Source organism: Argentina silus (genome assembly GCF_951799395.1).
Source record: "Argentina silus genome assembly, chromosome: 1".
NCBI lineage: Eukaryota > Metazoa > Chordata > Actinopteri > Argentiniformes > Argentinidae > Argentina > Argentina silus.
The window spans coordinates 30,148,616-30,166,998 of NC_139655.1; the positions used below are offsets into that span (position 1 = coordinate 30,148,616).

At 48.7% G+C, this 18,383-nt stretch overlaps 3 protein-coding genes across 3 annotated transcripts in view; 2 read left to right on the forward strand and 1 right to left on the reverse strand.

The window, feature by feature from the left end:
- The window catches only part of atp8a2 (ATPase phospholipid transporting 8A2), a gene marked incomplete at its 5' end in the record, with an annotated part of 40,565 nt that extends 37,611 nt beyond the window's left edge, over positions 1 to 2,954 (forward strand). Inside the window, 2 exons of the mRNA XM_083682756.1 lie at positions 978 to 1,069; positions 1,542 to 2,954. Coding sequence (XP_083538882.1) covers positions 978 to 1,069; positions 1,542 to 1,639 — 190 coding nt within the window. The 3' untranslated portion in view covers positions 1,640 to 2,954. The remainder of the gene's footprint in view (positions 1 to 977; positions 1,070 to 1,541) is intronic.
- A 1,407-nt stretch (positions 2,955 to 4,361) lies between these two features.
- On the reverse strand, positions 4,362 to 10,863 carry shisa2b (shisa family member 2b). The gene is made up of 2 exons (XM_083683295.1): positions 10,549 to 10,863; positions 4,362 to 6,480 (listed from the first exon to the last, which is right to left on the reverse strand). Exons 1-2 carry the CDS (start codon positions 10,853 to 10,855, stop codon positions 5,912 to 5,914), a joined length of 876 nt encoding a protein of 291 aa, XP_083539421.1. The 5' UTR covers positions 10,856 to 10,863; the 3' UTR covers positions 4,362 to 5,911.
- A 1,491-nt stretch (positions 10,864 to 12,354) lies between these two features.
- On the forward strand, positions 12,355 to 18,380 carry spice1 (spindle and centriole associated protein 1). The gene is made up of 18 exons (XM_083684702.1): positions 12,355 to 12,405; positions 12,684 to 12,773; positions 12,874 to 12,921; positions 13,152 to 13,298; positions 13,605 to 13,707; positions 13,960 to 14,078; positions 14,170 to 14,270; positions 14,441 to 14,589; positions 14,778 to 14,897; positions 15,043 to 15,317; positions 15,795 to 15,926; positions 16,338 to 16,470; positions 16,569 to 16,688; positions 16,879 to 17,324; positions 17,480 to 17,663; positions 17,942 to 18,002; positions 18,110 to 18,170; positions 18,256 to 18,380. The coding sequence occupies exons 2-18, from the start codon at positions 12,684 to 12,686 to the stop codon at positions 18,307 to 18,309; spliced, it is 2,343 nt and encodes a 780-aa protein (XP_083540828.1). The 5' UTR covers positions 12,355 to 12,405; the 3' UTR covers positions 18,310 to 18,380.
- The last annotated feature ends 3 nt before the right edge of the window (positions 18,381 to 18,383 follow it).

Consider the following 18,383-nt stretch of genomic DNA (forward strand, 5'->3'; position numbering starts at 1 on the left):
AAGGTGTGTGTGTGTGTGTGTGTGTGTGGTAACGAGGGCTGGAATGGGGCTAGTTATTTTGGGTCACGAGAGGAGCCGTGACGGCGTGTGGTCTGGGAACAGAGGGTCTAGTCTTCCTGGGGAGGGGGAGGGAGGAGGGGGAGGGAGGGGTGAGAGGGGGTGACTGAACATGGCCGTCTGTTCACCCTGCAGTCAAGATCATGAGATGCTGTAGAATGGGCTAAATGTCAATCTGGTCCACTCCAACCTGTGAAGACTCAACCCCCCCCCCCCCCAGTCTAAAACCAACCCCTAGTCCTTCCAGTCTTCCAAACCCCAAGCTCTGTTTCACCCTCTACCCTCTGGTTGACTTAACTCACTAACTGCCAAAGAATTCCAAGAACACTCACCACCGAGAGCGTTCTTGTGGTGTTTACCTAGCAACAATACTTTGATTGTCTACGAAACGAAACATCTTTATGTATGCATTTCTGGTGAATAAAGTCACCCTTGGCACTGTAGGATGTTGACATTTTCGGCGACTGGCACTAAATGAGTTAAACCCCGTCCTCTTCTGTCAGATCTATGAGGGGGGTTTGGTTTCAAACTGGGTGATAGGAGGTATTGTCTTCTCTTCCCTTTCCTTCCTGACCATGGACCTCCAACAACATGATGGGTCTAAGCACTATGACTGGAACCCATCCAGTCATTCCCCCTGTCCGTCCGTGGTCATAAAGGAAAGTACAGGAGGAACATTTCTGGTTGAATATTTTGGAAGAAAACAACAAACTCCACAGTAGTAAGACAGTCCCTCCTCCTGTGCTGTGATTGGTCACTGGTGTTGTCATTATGAAGATAGCCCCCCCCCACCCTGTGGTTGGTGCTGTGGCATATCACTCAGTGGATGTGTGTGTGTGTGTGTGTGTGTTTCTGTGATTAGTGGAGTAACCTGTTTTCTGCCTCTCCTTCTTCTTCTTCTCCTCCTCCTCCTCTTTCAGTCTGAACGAACGTGCCCACCTGCTGACGAGGGTCTTTAGGAAAGCCCCCTCCAGTGTGGGCCGCTCCAACTCTGTGCAGCAGACCGTGTCACGTGAGTGTCATCTTCTGGGACCTGGTCCAGTCACATACACACACACACAGTACAGAACCCTCAGGACTCTGTCCAGTCACACACACATACACACAGTGCAGAATCCTCAGGACCCGGACCAGTCACATACACACACACACACACACACACACACACACACACACACACACACAGTGCAGAACACTCAGGACCCGGACCAGTCACACACACACAGTACAGAACCCTCCCCCTACAGCCAGTCCTCTATCATGATGTACACGACCCTCCCTCACACGACTCTCTCCAGGACCTTCATTGAAACCCAGTCATATTCATGAACCTGAACCGTGTCTTCAGATACTGTAGGACTACAGGTGTATAATCTTCTCTCCCTCTCCCTCCCTCTCTCTCTTTCTCTCTCTCTCTCTCTGTCCTCTCACCCTCTCCCTCCCTCCCACCCTCTCTCTCTCTCCCCCCCCCTCTCTCTCTGTAGATGGCTATGCCTTCTCTCAGGAAGAGCACGGCGTGGTGTCTCAGTCCCAGGTGGTCCGCTCCTACGACACCACCACCCGCCAGCGGCCCAGCGTCTAGCCCCGACCCCCCCCCCCCCCCCCCCCCGGCCCCCCGCCCCCCGCCCCGACCCGTCCGGCTTAGCTTGGGGAGGGGGGGCGACAACGGCTGCCAGGGACGGCAGAGGTCGTTGCCGAGGCGAGAGTGGAGAGAGGACAGACTTTGTGGCCTTACTGGAACACTCTGACCCCGGAGGTCTCGTTGCTAGGCATGGAGGCCATCGCAAGGCATGGATACGTGGACTTGGAGGAGGACAGGGCCATCTATACTGTTTAACCGTGTCTACACACAGAAATATATACACACACACACATACATATATATCACACACACACACATATATATATATACATATATGTCACATACACAAACACACATATATATACATATATATCACACATACACATCACACGCATAGTCACCAGACACACAGGCATGAGCTATCATATCCGTACTCAGACATGAGAAATCAAACAAAGAGACTGTTTATCACACAAACTGGCTTCAGTTAATGCCGCTGTGTGTGTTTGTGTGTGTTCCTGTGCGTCTGTGTCTGCCTGTGCATGCGTGTCTGCTCCTACTTGTGCTCCTGTGTGTGTGTGTGTGTGTGTGTGTGTGTGTGTGTGTGTGTGTGTGTGTGTGTGTGTGTGTGTGTGTGTGTGTGTGGAGAGTATCTCCATGGCGCCCTCATCTCTCTCTCCTGAGCTGGGGTTTAGCTCATCCGTCATCACCATGCTGACGGGAGGGGCGGGGGCACTTTAAAATAAACACCAACACACACTGGCCGAGGAGGAATTCTTCTCCCAGAGTTAAGGAGAGAGAACGGAGGGGGGACTGTGTTCCAGCTCTCCTCTATCAGCTCCTGCACCCCTACCCCCCCTCATCTGCCTCCCTACCCCCATCCCCCAGCCTCACTGCCAAAGACCACAGAGATGCCACTGAGGCGGAACCCACACCCAAACTCTCCCACCCCGCCTGGGACCACCCCCCCCTTTCTCTCTCTTTCCTTCTCTATATCCCTCTCTCTCATTCTCCCCTTCTCTATATCCCCCTCTCCCTCTCCCTCTTTCTCTGCGGCTCAGCGGCCTCCAGCGTCTCCTCTCCTCCTCACCTACGGCACGTCTCCTCCTCCTCCGGCCTCGATCGACTTTCTGTTTCCCGTTTTATTCCGACGCTCCTGTGATTCCTCGCAAATCCTGCCTGTCGCCCCTGGGAGGCCGAGTTAGCAATAGCCTGGCTTTTAGCGCTTCCTCTCAGTTTGTTGGGTTTTCATTCATGACTTGATTTTTTTTTTTTTTGTTGAATAAAATGGACTTGTGTCTCTTGTCTTTTTCTCTTTTAACGCCTGTGTGTTGTTGTCCTTTTTTGATATATATATCCGGAATCAGTTCACATAAAGGTTTGGTCATGAAACGACTGTAATCGTAAGAATATAACAGCTAGTGTCACTAAACTGCTAGGGATTTACAACTGCAGTTGCGATGCTGCGGTGTGTTTGGTGAGGTGCTGTGTGACTGTACAGTAGCGTCTGGTGAGCTCTGTAGGAAGGACACTTCAGTAAGAGGAATGTAAGAGTCAGGGGTTTTTTGCTCAATTGGAGCCCTAATCGTTAAATCGAATCAATCCGTGGTCTGACTTCAATGCCGCGGACGCTTAACTAACTGAAACTAACTAGCACACATGAAGCGCCGCTGGGAGACCGATTTATCAGTGTGGGATTGAGGTTACTGAGAGGAGATGTACGTCAGGCTGTAGCGTAGCGCGGGGGGACGAGAAATACGGACACTCAGAGAACCGAGGCCGATTTCACAGAGAGAGAGAAAAGGCGTGTGTTAAAGTAAATGTAATACCTGTGTATGTGTCAGGTGTGTATACTGTCCGGGAAGGTAGAAATCGGAGGACGGGCTCATTGTAATGCATGGAATGGAATGATGAATGGTATTAAATGCATGTTTCCTCATTCCATTCCATGTATTACTATGTGCCTCCCCTGGTCTAGTGTACAAGACAGCAGGTCCCCTAAGCATCACCATCACTTAGTCAAAGCCCTGATCTATGTGAACGCAGCCAGGGATCCCACACACCCACCTTCCTGAACATGGCCATGGCCCAGCCCGGGCCCAATATGGAGAATCCATTCGACCCGCCCCAGCAGGAACCAGAGATCCATTTCACCTCCCTCCATCTCCATCGCCTCCCCGACGGCCCTCTCCACTTTCCCCGTTCCCAGAGTTTCCATAGAAACATGCCAAAAACACAAGGGCCTCGGCTCAGAGGAAATAGGCCGTCTTTTTGCGCTGTAATAGCTGTGGTTTGTTATGATCATCACACTTGGTGTGGGATGATGTGACAGGTATTTGTATTGTCTACAGTGGGTGGTAGTTCTGTGTGTGTGTGTGTGCCCGCACGCACGCACGCAATTAGTGCGTTTATAGGTGGAGGGGGGGCTTGGCTGCTCACTCTGAGACTGTTTTGTGGTCTGGCCCCTGCTGGCTGTCAGTTTTTACACTCGGAGTGTTGTTTCTGTTGTTCTGGCTCCCGGCTCGTCTCTAAGCACGTGTAAATCTCACAGCTCCTCAGAGGACCGAATCAGCAATCGGACGGACACCATGGCAACAGACATCGCCTCTCTTCGTTCGTTATAGATGCTTACATGTTCCAGGCACAAAGAACAAGTGACTCCGTGACAGTTTTCCACACTGATATTTGTTTATTATAATTCATATGAAAAATGTCACTCCTGCATGAAAGCACCGTTGTTTCACAGAGAGCAGGGACACATTTCGCCTTACTGCATGTACACATGATTGTTTAACACACACACACACACACACACACACAAACACACACAAACAATGGCAATCATACAGACATTGTGCTTAAATTACATGGCACACACACAAAGACATTGCTGTGGTTTGGGACTTCAGCTTGCAGACTGAATAAAAAGATGCATATGTTATGGACTGGCACTTTGGGATCCATTCTTGGAAAGAGGAGTGTTACCAGTCCCAGTACAGGACCGGTTCGAGAAGAGTCCACAGAACTGTGGGAGGTTCAGTCTGGACTTTGTGGCTCTGACATTTTTCCACCCCGCTGAAGTAAAAAGAAATGACTCAAAATGTAGGAAATGTCCTGGAACTCTTTTAGCACAACTCCAGTGCCTTCCACTAATACATGGCACAGAGGGAGAGTTACACACACACACACACACACACACACACACCTCTTTCACAGGAGGGAGACCTAGTGGGGGGGAACAGTTGTCAGACAGCTTTTACTGCATAATTAACTTGGCAATCTTCTGAAGGCTGCCGACTGCAGCAACACAGAGAGAAAGCACGGCAGACCTGTTCTCACACACACACACACACACACACACACACACACTCACACACTCACACACTCACACACCTACTTTCAGGCACTTTTATTACCCGGTCTGTGCGTGAGTGTTTGTGTATTTTCATTTTGTGGGTTCTCTTGTGTACATTGTGTGTGTGTATGTGTGTGTGTTTTCCGCCCAGGGCAGTGGGTAGGGGGGGAGTGTGTGTATGGTACGGGGGGAGTGTGTGTATGGTAGGGGGGGAGTGTGTGTATGGTAGGGGTGGAGCGTCACAGTCTGTGTCCTGTATTCACTTCATTAGAGTTTAAACAGCCTACAGGGAGAGAGGGACTGCTTTTCACATCACACCACCTGCATTTCCCATTACATACTACATATACTCATATACACACATCCTTACAGACTCACACACACACACACACACATACATACTACATCTGTTAACACACACACACTCACCACATATAGAAAACACACTCATTCTGTAGAAACCGTTCATGTGCACATACAAAACATTGGCATACACATATATCCACATACATACATACATAAACACACAAACACACACATTTGCATCCATTAACATTCATTCCATTACATCCACAAACCGGCAACATACAAAATGACATTTATGAAACACACACACACACACCTCTCTCTGTTTGAGTGTCCTTGAATGAGGGCAGCAGGGCAGATGTCCGTCTGTCCCAGACTCCACCTCGGACAGATCGTCCAGACACACATGAGTGACAGGATGCCTGACATGCCACGATGGCATGTCAGGCACCGGTCCCAGTGAGGCTTTTATGAGTCCTTCATGTGAGACTGACTCTGTCTAATTCTCTCTCTCTCTCTCTCTCCACGTTGGCAAAGCTCCCAAGGTCCCCACCAGATCTACCACACAGTCCTACCAGGGTCTGTCACACACAGCCTCCACAACGACCCCCTCAAACTGTCACCGGCGGGTACTTCTGCTCCCCTGTGACGCTGGCCACGCTGGTGGGAGGGTAGGGGGACTGCATTTGTCTATAGCCCCCCTGAGTGGGGTCCAGGTAGGCAGGGCCGGGGGACATTGTGTGGGCGTAGCCAATGTACTGGGGGTGGATGAACTGGCCCTGGTGGGGCATGATCTGGGTGGCCTGCTGGCAGTTGAGCACGGAGAAGTTGGTGGGCATGTTGACGAAGACGCTGGCATCGGGAGGGAGGCAGCAGGAGGCCTGAGCCCGCATGAGGGGCTGGGGCTGGGGCATGGGCCGGGGCTGGGCGGGTGGGGCGGAGGAGCTGGAGGAGGTGGCTGTGCTTGACTGGCGAGAGGAGGAGCCTCGGGACGTGCCCACACTGGTCATCATGGGGATGGTCTCCAGGAGACGACCCCCACCTCCTCCTCCTCCGCCACCTGACGACATTTCCTGTTTGGGGCGGAGACAGTTGCAACAGCACACGGCAACCAGGGAACCGACCAGGACAAAGGCAACGAACACAGAGCCCACGATCAGGAAGGGCACATAGATGGGCACTGCAGAGAGAGAGAGGGGGGAGAGAGAGGGGGGGGAGGAACTCAGTGGTCTGATAAAAAAAAAAAACATACATTTATATACATTTTAAAAACTTTGACGACAAAAAAGTTTCTTTCCTTCATAACCAAACGTAACACATGAAAGACAAAGCCTTTTGCCGAACAACACCTAGACATCAATGAGGAAAGTTGAAAGGCTGCAAACTAAAAGTCTAAAAGTTCAAACGAGCGCTATACCTTCATGTGTCGAGACCTAACGAACTCTCACATGATTGGAGAGGAGATTGAGTGAGACGGAGAGACAAAAGAGAAAGAGAGCGAAGAAGAAAGGGAGAGGGAGAGTTGGACCAGTGACGAGTCCCCAGGGGGCCCCCAGTCCCTCATTAGCAGTTATTAACTTTGTTTTGATCTGTTTTAATCCTGCACACCCAGCTGTGACCCTGCCACCCCCCCCCCCCCCAACAACCCTGCCCCATGTCTATGTCTGTCTGTGTGTGTGTGTGTGTGTGTGTGTGTGTGTGTGTGTGTGTGTGTGTGTGTGTGTGTGTGTGTGTGTGTGCGTGCGTTTGTGTGTGCGTTTGTGCGTGCGTTTGTGTGTGTGTACGTATATCGGTTCTTAAGATATTTGCTAAATAAGGCTACATTAAACTAGAGCCTTAAAATAGTTGCATAGAAGCATTATGACATGCATATTGAAAGTGGCATTAACGATGCCTGATTTGGAGTCGTTAAACTTTCCATATTACAGGCCTCATATTATTCCTGTTTCTATTCAACACATACTGTAATAAAGAAGTAAGTACTGTACAACTCTTCACTGTATCCATATTAAAGGGATAGTTTACTATCACTATTTTACAACATATAGTCAGATGGTTCCTTACCTTGAAAGTAGTCTATGGGCCAGGAATTTTTTTTATCTCCAATCAGCGGTGGCTAAAGTTAGCAAGGGCTATTTAAACAACTCTGAACCATGGATTACAGTTTCTCCTGGTGCAATGGCCCATAGACTACGTCCAAGGTAAGGATCCATCTGACTATGGTCTGGTTTCCAGATTAAGCCTAGTTCTAGACTAAAATGGATCATCAATGGAGATTTTCTGCTGAAAATGTGATTTAGTCCAGGACAAAGGCTTAATCTGTCCTCCGGCCCAAGAAGGTATAAATAATAGTGAACAATCCCTTTAACCTGATTTAACCGGGGTTCCAATGTCTATTACAATCTATACTGTGACAGTGTAGACCATACCACCCGTGACTCCCCAGATACACCACGCTGTGTGTTAGATCCACATGATTCTATGATAATAAGCATGTCATTTATTCCTCAACAAACCATAACAGAATAGTGAAGTCATTCTCCCATGAAAGTAAATAAGGACCAGGAAGTAGTCTACAGTAATTTGATTATGAACAAAGTCTGTCTGTTGGAGTGAGTGATTGAAAATGACATTTGTAATTTTGTAGTAATTATTTCATAGTGTGGCATGAACAACAGCATATGGAGAAAGTGGTTACTACTGAACTTATAGGAATATTTTGGTCTTGTTGTAACTTTTGACCCAACAGTGTATGCTCATGGGGAATGTTGGCAGGAACAGGGAGAGTGGCAGGAACAGGGCAGAATTGAGTTTGTGTGATTTGAGTGAGTTCCCCCTCACACATGCACACACACACACACTCACACACACACACACACACACACACACACACACACACACACACACACACAATAAGGAACTTGTTGTATTAAAACTGATTTCTTCAGATTTATTGTTCCCCTGGCGAGGTTTCCAGTTTGAATATTCCAAAGTGTTATGGAGTGTAACTGCAACCCAGAGAGAGGCGGAAACTCACACTCTTTTTCTTTTTTATCCTTTCAATGTGACTTTTTTAATACTTTCTCTGTAGTCCGTAGTGTGTCACTCACAGACACACACACACACACACACACACACACGCACACGCACACTCAACACACACACACACACACACACACACACACACACACAAGAAACTACGATTTAACACATCAAAAGCCACAAGCTTTGCAAAATAACTTAGGTTAACTCAGCCTTTTTCAATAAGACAGTTACAATGGCATAGATAGGTTACCAGACATGAAATGTCCCAGAATTAGGCTACTATCAATGCCCTCCTTTACGCTACTCCACTGAAAGATACACATAATAGCATACAAGATATAGTATAGCCAACAACTGCACTATCGTCAAGTATAGGCAACAACTGATATACCCTATCAACTGTATGTGCATTAGTCTGACAAGGATAGGAGCAGAATGGTTGATCCCAGGGGTGGAACCATTACAGTATCATGTCTGCTTCCGTATCTCTTGGAGGGCTATTGTTCTCAGTGGCCCATTCGTCCACACCTGTTGCTGGAGCAGGCTGGGGCGGCCATACTTCAGTCATATCAGACCCCACCTCTCTCTTGCTCTTGTTTGGGCATACTATGTGAGGCTGCTTCCTCCCCTCCCGGTGAGGTCCCAGCGGTATTTTTCTTTCCTGAATCCTATACACATGTGTCTTTAGATTGAGCGCATTAGTAATTCCCTCTCTGTTATTCGTTGACGTGACTGTGTGTATCTTTTGCTTGATGATTAATAGGCTGCCATGTGCATGAAAAATGGATTACATGTACAAACTGTGCCTCGCACGACAAAATATTTCCTTTTTTGTTCTGGGCTGTTTAAGTTATTTTGGCTGAGCTCCACTGTATGAAAATGTATATAGCTCTTCCTGGAGTGATAAGGAATGATTGTTTCAGCAAATGGCAGGTCATGGAAAGAGGGAGAACATACTGTACAAGAAAGGCACGTGCTCTTATTAGGCATATGAGCTGTAGGGTACACATTTTTCTTTGAAAGATTCCCGTTATTGCAGGAAATAGTCACATTAGTACTTGTTAATTTTTTTGGATTGTGCATTTTGACCTATATTGTGTCGTAACGATTTTCCACATCTAAAATGTAAGATGCAGCATGGGGAGGCCTGAAACTATTGTAGGAAAAGTCGTGTCAAAAATATGCCCAAAAGATTAAGAAGGAATGAAATCAACTCAGACCTTGAAGTTGTTCAGCGAATCTGCTTTCAATAAAAATGAATGAACAGTTATGCCATCTGTTATTCGAATCACATCCAATTCTTACTTAAGTCGTTAATAAGTCTTAAATGAGGTTACAATGTGACATTGTTTGGGGGCTTCATTGCCATGGCCTTTTGTTCTTTTACCCCTATCTGCACTAGGCTATGTCAAAAGGCATAAAGAAAAAAATGTTTTACCTAAAACGTTAAGGCCTAGACCTATAGCCCCCTATGGTTACAAAGGGAATCCACTATGGGGATGGGAATCAACACGCAAGCCTCGGAAATGATACATTACGCGATTTGTTTTATGAACAGAGCTGTCAGCACCGTCGCGAGCCACTGCCCAGGATCCGGTCAAGTCCAAACTTGATCCTCGTGGGGACAGTGCGATTTGAGCTCCGGCTCCGCAGTCCCCGCGGCGCGCGTGTGTTACAGTTAGAACAAACACAGCTATTTATAACTGCACAGCACAATTTGCCATTTGTGAGTGAGTGGGCAGTTAGTCGGCTTTCCAGGGTGTCCTGTCTCCTCTGCAGCTGTCGCTGCCAACTGAGCCGGGATATCTTTAAGCGATTTGTAAGCTCCTATATGATAGAGATACTGGTTGGTAAAACAAGAACAGCGGCAAGAAAGAGAGATGAAAGTCATACCTTTAAGTGACATTTAATTTGCTGAAATGTTGTCCTGGCCGAAGGGCCAGTGTACAGGGCCTAGACCGAGGACAGCTCGCCAATAGACTATAGCCAACACACCCCTCAATTCTTGTTACTTGGAAATGGAATATTGTTCACTTATAATTATTACATTAAACAATTTAAACTAGGCCAGTATAAAATCTAATTTCAAATCACATTATTTGGAGACAAAGAGAGCTTTGCCTCGGGCGTTGGAGTTATTAACACTACAGCTGCTGCTACAGTTCACTGTTCTGAAGTTAGACAAAGTTTTTGTTTTTGTTACCTGCGCCCGTGTCCTCTCCGTTCTCTTTGCTGTTAGTGCCCGGTTCCTGGGCTTGCTTGTCGTTCTCACAGGTCCCCTGGTCGAGCCGTGCGTCCGTGCTGGAGCAGCAATAGCGCAGCTCGCATTTCCCGCAGCAGATGATGGCATCCACGCCATCGAACTTCTCCGGGCACTGGAACCCCTCTCTCCAGGTGTCCTGCGTGTCGTGCCAGCCGTGACAGTACTCCCCACTGGCTTTCACGTCAATAATCGCCAGGAGGAGAGTCACAACTACGGTGACAGACATTGGGACACCTCCACCCCACATCCCAACACTGGCGCACTGGGCTAGATTAAACAGTGAGCCTTTCACTTCCAGGGTCTAACCTGGTTAACGGAGTGATACGGTGAATGAATGAAATGAAAGGCACAGAGGCGACAAAGTGGAAGCAAAACAAACGACTTTGAAAATGTCATTTGACAGTGAAATTCCGTGGGTGATTCAATATATCCACAATTGTGTCACCAAAGCGCTCCTTACAAGTAGCCTATCCACTGTACCACAGGATCCCAATACACTTTAGATACGCTTGTTGGGAAAATAAACCATGTTGAAGTGACCAGGAACCGGCGATAAATAGCCCAAATTTGAAATCAATCTTGTAAATAGCCTACTGTTTCATAGCGCGTCTATCATTCTCCATACTCCGTCTGTGAGCTCTCGCAGCCCCGGGTAAATCCAACATCAATCCAGGCTGAACGGAACCCCTTCGGCACGGAAGCGAGGCTGTCCATGTCTCCTGAAAATACACTTCTCGAATGACTTTCCCCCAGAGATGTAGCAAACACTAGCTTTACATGTAATCCATACGCGTCTCCAAGTGTTCTCACGGAATCCCCTCTGTCGACCAGCCTGGCAACTTGTTTTTTTCTAATGCATGTTATGCGATGTTCTTCAAAACTTTTCTACAGTAGGTCTGGGATAGGCCTACCTGGAGGATAATGGTTCCAAAATCTGATCGCAGCCACAGATGTGCAAGAGATATCCGTGTTTACACATTCGCTGTAGCCTATGTCCCTCTCCGACTCATTCTAATGCAAGAGTGCCTTGATTTACCATCCCCTATAGTTTCAATGAAAGGCTGAGTAGTTCAGCCATGCGCTTGCGCATTGGTCACCCACATTTTCCTTGACTTCTCGCTGTTGAGCCAGTTGTCAGAGTTAACAAGTGTCAGTGCGCGGTCTCGTGGAGACCTTCCACGTTCTGAAGAGTAGCCCCCGTGCGGCGCTGCATGGGTGCAGCCCCCTGAGGACCCCCTCGCGCACAATAGGAGACCGGATCACTGAATTGAGCGCAACCAATGTCCAGCCTGCCAGCACACATTACCATTTTAAATGTAGGTTACTGGACATGCGCTTATGTGCATACAAAATGTGGTTGTGACACACACACACACACACACACACACACACTAGACAACAGAGACAACAAACACACACGCACACGCACACGCACACACGCTATGCTGGGTGACCACTGAGACATAAATCAAAAAAGTTGTATTTTAGGAAAGCACTTATAGGCTTCGAAAAATATGAACTGACAAAATAAGTTATGTGATGCAGTCTCTCTCTCTCTCTCTCTCTCTCTCTCTCTCTCTCACACACACACTCACTCACTCACTCACTCTCTCTCTCTCTCGCCCTCAGAGTGATTTGCAAGCTCACATTGCCACCTAGTGTCATTTTCCAATAGTTTTTTCTTTTTTCCGTGTGGAGGACTACGTTTCCCGATATGCTCTTCTGTCAAACAGCGTCCCTGGTAACGAGGAAGTGAAACTCAAGCGCGCAACTTGAACACAGCGTCTGTTTGCAACGGTAAGAAAAGAAAGAAAACAAATTTAAGTAAAAAACATTTAAGTAAGTTAGACAACCCACACCGAATATAACATTGAGATAGTTAAAACAGTTCGCTATGTCTCAAGAGACCTCTCTAGAGAAAAGCTGTCCAATGTTGTGAAAGTAGCGAGTGAGCAGCTAGCTAGCTAGTATTACTAGTAACATCTCTGGGTAATATAGCTAACGTTATACGTGTTGTAGTTAGCGGAGGTCTATGATTCCTTTTGTTTTAGTTCACATTATGTTTTCCTGACCAGATGTCGTTTGTGAGAGTGGGTCGTTCACAACACAGCCACGGAAAACGACCTGTGCGGTCGAAGAAGACAAGCGCCCCTAAGGAGTGGGTGGTGAGTGCATTGTTAGTTGTACTGTCACTTCTCATGATCAACTGACGCCAAGAAAGAGAGATAATTGATTGATTGATTGATTGTTTTCTACTGATTTCAGAGCACAGTCAACGACCTCTCTGTGCACAAGCTTACACCTGAGGAGCTGGTAAGAGACATGTCCGTGTTGGTTGGAATGGGATGCAGCACAACAAAAGTGTGTGTGTGTGTGTGTGTGTGTGTGTGTGTGTGTGTGTGTGTGTGTGTGTGTGTGTGTGTGTGTGTGTGTGTGTGTGCGTAATGGAGGGAAAGTGAGAGAGAGGATGTGTGTGTGTCTTCGTCTTCATCTTCATCTTTGTCTTACTCAGTGTGTCTGACCGTTTCTCTCCCCACCACCAGAGCCGGCGTCATGAGATGCATAGGTCCCAGAACAGAGCCGTGGCCCAGTGGGAGCTGAGGGAGAGAGCTCTGAGACGCCGCTCCAAACACACGCACCCCGCTAGCCCCGCGCCCCTCGACCGCACCAGCCTCAACATCATCAGAGAGGTGGGACACTGCTCAACCTGGCACTGAACGACAAGTTTTTCACAGGAAATGATACAATTATGACAAATGATCCATATTTTGGTTCCAGAATGTTGTTAAATGTCAGCTTGCACCTTTGTGACACAGTATGTACCCCAGATCACCATCAGATTTGACTTTGATGTAACTCAATTACTGAGGCATGCGTGGGTTAAACCCCTGTAGTTTGTTTTTTATTGGAGTACCAGTGAAGGACGTGTGTGTGTGTGTGTGTGTGTGTGTGTGTGCGTGCGTGTGCTTGTGTGTGTTGTTGTTGTTGTTCTGTAGGTGTTCTCAGATCAGTTCCAGCTGCACGATGTGCTGGCCCGCTCAGACAGAGCCATGGCTGTGATCAAGGACCTGTTTGGAGACGCTCCTCGTAGGCAGACGGGTACTACCTCTGTTCTGTGTGTTAATCCAGGGGAGGCTGGTGGAGGTAGAAATCGGAGGACGGGGCTCATTGTAATGCATGGAACGGAATCAGGAATGGTACACAACACACGCGGTTGGATACCATTCCTGATTCCGTTCCATGCATTACAATGAGCCCCGTCCTCCAAGTTCTACCTCCATCAGCCTAGCTCTGTGAATCCGTTAAATGTGTTTACCAAGCTGGGTAGTAAATGGCACTTGATGTCCCCAGGCTTCCCCAGTGTTACCATGGCTCCAGACTGTGGCTCAGACTCTGAGCTGCCGGTTCTACAGAGACCAGAGCCTCCAACCCAGCTCTCCCTCCTAAGCCAGTCTATGATGGACCCACAGGTGAGTGAGTGAGAGAGTCTGTCTGTCTGTCTGTCTGTCAATGCGCTTATGCCATGTCTTGACATGTGTTGACTGTATTCATTCATGTCAGGCTCTGAATGAGCTGGAGGGCTCTGAGGAAGAAGGCCATAGCGATGAAGAAACCGGCCCTTCAGCGTCCGTCAGCTTCAACTCCAACCTAGATGCCCACAGGTACTGTCACCTTCCAAATGCTTAACCACATACTTCTGGCCACACGTACAAACCCCTTTATGAAAGAATAGTCATCGACCCGTCAATATGACCCTGTTCCTTCACCCGCTGATGAATCTTTCTGTAGTCCTTTTGCTATCCTTACCTTCTACCTCTATTTTCACTAACAGGGGACATTCACAAAAGGCCAAAGCCAAAGCCAAGCCCAAGGGCAAAGGAACACAGCAGCAAAGGCCCCAGTCAAACTCTGACCACCAGGGGGCAGGAGACACCCCTCCTCAGACCCCCTGTGCCTCAGGAGGAGCCCACGATCACGCAGGTAGGGGGAGGGGGGGGACTGGTCATGGTACAGGGAGGAGGGCTGGGTCAGGTTCACTAGAAGATAAAAGTACTCTCCTGAATAATGTGCTGATTGATACACAGGTGCAGTAAATAAAGAATATAGCGTAATACTCTTCATCCCTCGCTTTCTCTTCACCTCCTATTTCCTCTGTGTTTTCTCTTTAGCTCTCAATGCTACCGTGGCGGTTCAGCGTGTGCGGTCCAGACAGACCCGGTTAGAACGTGAGGAGCCCTCCACCCTGGTCGCTCAGGTTCTCAACCCGGACCCTCCTCTGACCCGCTCAGGTAAGACTTTTATGAGACTGTCCTCCTGTAGAAGGAAACCTGTCGGAAACAGGCCTCAATCATGAACTCATGGATGTGTTTTTCACCGTATATTCACTATGGATTTATGTATGTCTGTGTGTATATGCGTGTGTCTGTTGTATAGGCAGGAAGATGAGGTCCTCCAAGGCCACTAGGGGGCGCAGTGAGTCGTCAGGGCTGGATGGCTCCGCGGTCAGCTCTCTGAGCGGGAACCAGTCCAGCCTGGAGCTGCTGCAGGGCATGCTGGGCCAGGTGGAGAGTGAGCTGGACTCTCTGGGGCCAGAGGAGCCCACCAGAGCCCCAGGGCCCACAGGGCCACAGCACAGCACACACGGCCTCACGGGCTTCTCTGTGGCCCTGGTGTCGACACTGGGTCGCCTGGCTCGTCTCCTCAGACAGGTGTGGGAACCTCCGTTCCATAGAAACAGGCATGAACACATGCACACACACACACACACACACACACATATATGAACAGACACACAAACACATATACACACACTAGTAACACACCCGACTCATATAGAACTGGTCATTCTGAAGGCTATGAATGGAAGCATACTCTGGTCTCTGGATCAATATCTTTGAAATTCCACAGTGAATATGTATCATATTGATGTTGACAACAGAGGAGGGTGTATATTTTGATGTAGTGAGGGTATATGTCATCATTTCCTTTCGAAGTAGGAAAACCATGTTGTATGTATGTAGATTGGTCCACCTGTGTCGTGGTGATCCACCAAGTATTATATTTATTTATGGGGGGGGTTTTTCTGTTAAGAAATGTGTCCAGCTACATGCTGTGTTTGTGCATGTATGTGTGTGGGCCATGTTCTAACTGTGAGACTGACCGCTCTATCACCTCCTGTCTGTCAGAGAGAGGAGGAGTCCCAGAGGGAGGCGAGGGAGAGGGGGAGGCTGGAGGAGGAGGTGAGGGAGCAGAGGAGACTCATAGACGCCCTCACCTCGGAGACCATGACCCTGAGAGAGGAGAGCGCCGCCCTGCAGGTGAGAGCAGGAGGGACGGAGAGCCGAGGAGACACACACACACACACACACTTCATGACGGTTGCCCCCAACCTCAAACTGTCTCCCTGCCCCTGCTTGCTGCATTTAACTGACTGGGTGTTTTTTGTATTGTGTGGTATATGTGCTTTATGTGTGTGTTTGGGCTAGTTGTGTTGTGTGAATGTTGGTTATATGTCATTTTTAATTCCTTACTTCTGTCATGTCTCTTATTCTGTTTGCTATGATGACTGTTATGTTTTCATTGCAAAGGGCACCGAGCTGCTGCTGGGATGAAATGTGCTCGAGAAATAACATTACATTTGATTTGATTTGCCACCTGTAGATGTAAAAGAGATTGGATAGGTGTAAGCAACATGGATTTCATAGTATGTTGTTGCGGTGTCGTCCCAGACAGGGCTGCAGCAGCATGCGTTTGAGCTGGAGCAGAGGCTGGACACGGTGATCCTGGCGCTGGGAGGACTGGGAGTGTTGGGAGCACACAGAGACTACCTGCCCCAAGGGACTGAAGGCGTTCCGGCTACAGGTATATCATGTAACACACACATACACTGACACACACACACACACACACTGTTCTCTTTAGATGTGTAGGCTGTTTACAAAAGCTGTGTCCTTGTACAGGCTGGTTGGGTGGTGGGTCCCATGCAGAGACAGACCCCCAGGAGAAAGCTCCTGTCAACCCTGCAGTGCTGCTCTCTCCTCCTCGCCAGAGAGACAGCCGGCCAGCCCCCCACACCTCAGGTAACAGCCTGCTTGTCTCTCTCTCTCTCTCTGTCTCTCTCTCTCTCTCTCTCTGTCTCTGTCTCTCTCTGTCTCTGTCTCTCTCTGTCTCTCTCTCTCTGTCTCTCTCTCTCTCTGTCTCTCTCTCTCTTTTCATCTATCCATTCTCAGTGGTTCTCTCATCCCAGTGCTCTCATCTCTCTCTCCCCAGTGGTGGGCTCCCTACATCTGCACCAGGAGGCTTCTCTCCCTGGCACCCGGAGCTCATGTGACGACCTACAGACCCTCAGCTCAGCCCCCTCCCTCTCCAGCCTGCCATGCACCACCCCCACCCCCCTGGACCTCGCCCCTGACCCCACCCTCTCGGAGCCTTCCCAGGACGCCATGCTGTCCCAGATCGCCGAGCTGACCCGTCAGAACGCCCTGATCAGGGGTCAGCTGGGACAGTTCAAAGGTCAGGGTTCATCCAGAGGGTCACCCAGAAACAGCACAGAGAGGAGAGGGTCTTCCTCCAGCAGCACGGGGAGAGGGACGCCCCAAACCGGCCCGGAGAGGAGGGTCTCGGCCCCAAGCAGCACGGGGCGAGCGACTCCCCAGAGCGATGTGGAGAGAGAGAGGGGGCCCTTCCCAAGCACAGGAGAGCAGCTCCCGCAGCAGGTGAGCTCACAACAGACACACACACACACACACACACACACGGAAATAAAGTTGTATATTGTTGAATTGGAAGGCCTATTTTAGTAGGCCTGCCTAGTCATTTTGACTTGATGTGTGACGAAATGTCATGATAACAAATCTCTGTTTGTGTCCAGGCAGTGGTGTCTGATGGCTCGTCTGTGAGCAGCGTGGAACAGCGCCTCCTAGAGCTGAACAGGCAGAGTGCAGCAGCCAGGAGCAGGCTGTTGGAGCTCATAGAGCAGCAAAAACAGAGCACCTCAGGCAGAGTCTCCCCCTCCGTCTCCCCCATTCCCCCTCACTCCACCAGCACAGCTTCAGGTGTGTGTGTGTGTGTGTTAGTTACTGATATCCAAAATGTCTAAATCTGTGTGTGTGTGTTACTGATATCCAAAACGTCTAAATCTGTGTGTGTTGTGTGTGTGTGTGTGTGTGTGTGTGTGTGTGTGTGTGTGTGTTACTGATGTCCAAAACGTCTAAATCTGTATGTGTGTGTGTGGGTAGGTGATACTTGGTACTGATATCCAAGTCTTGTGTGTGTGTGTAAGAGAGTGTGTGATACTGATATCCAAATCTTCTAGATCTTTCTTTTTCTTCAGAGGTATCCATGTTGCTGCCTGAACAGGACCTCTCCCCCCAGGGAAGTGAAGGCGGGAGACGGTGAGTGACTCAGGGCTGGAGGCCAGAATGTGACGTATGTGGGTGAAGGAGTCACATGTCAGGAAATGATGGGTGTCTCGAATGAGGAAGTTCTCTTGGTGTTGCAGGTCTGCTGGTGGGGTTTCTCCACAAAGTTTTGGAGAAGCCAGTGCTGTCAGGAGGACTCAGGTACACACACACACACACACACTGTATTAAATTGAGGATTTGAGAATCTGTTGTGATCAACAATGTTTCCCTTTGTCCAGTACAGGTGGACAAGCTGAAAGGAGGGGGCTGGTTTGCCTTGTCCACTCATGTGAGATGATGTAATCTGCAACCTGGAGAACTTGTTAGGACAAAGTTACAAACTCTAATTACATGATTTTATCTATGCACTTT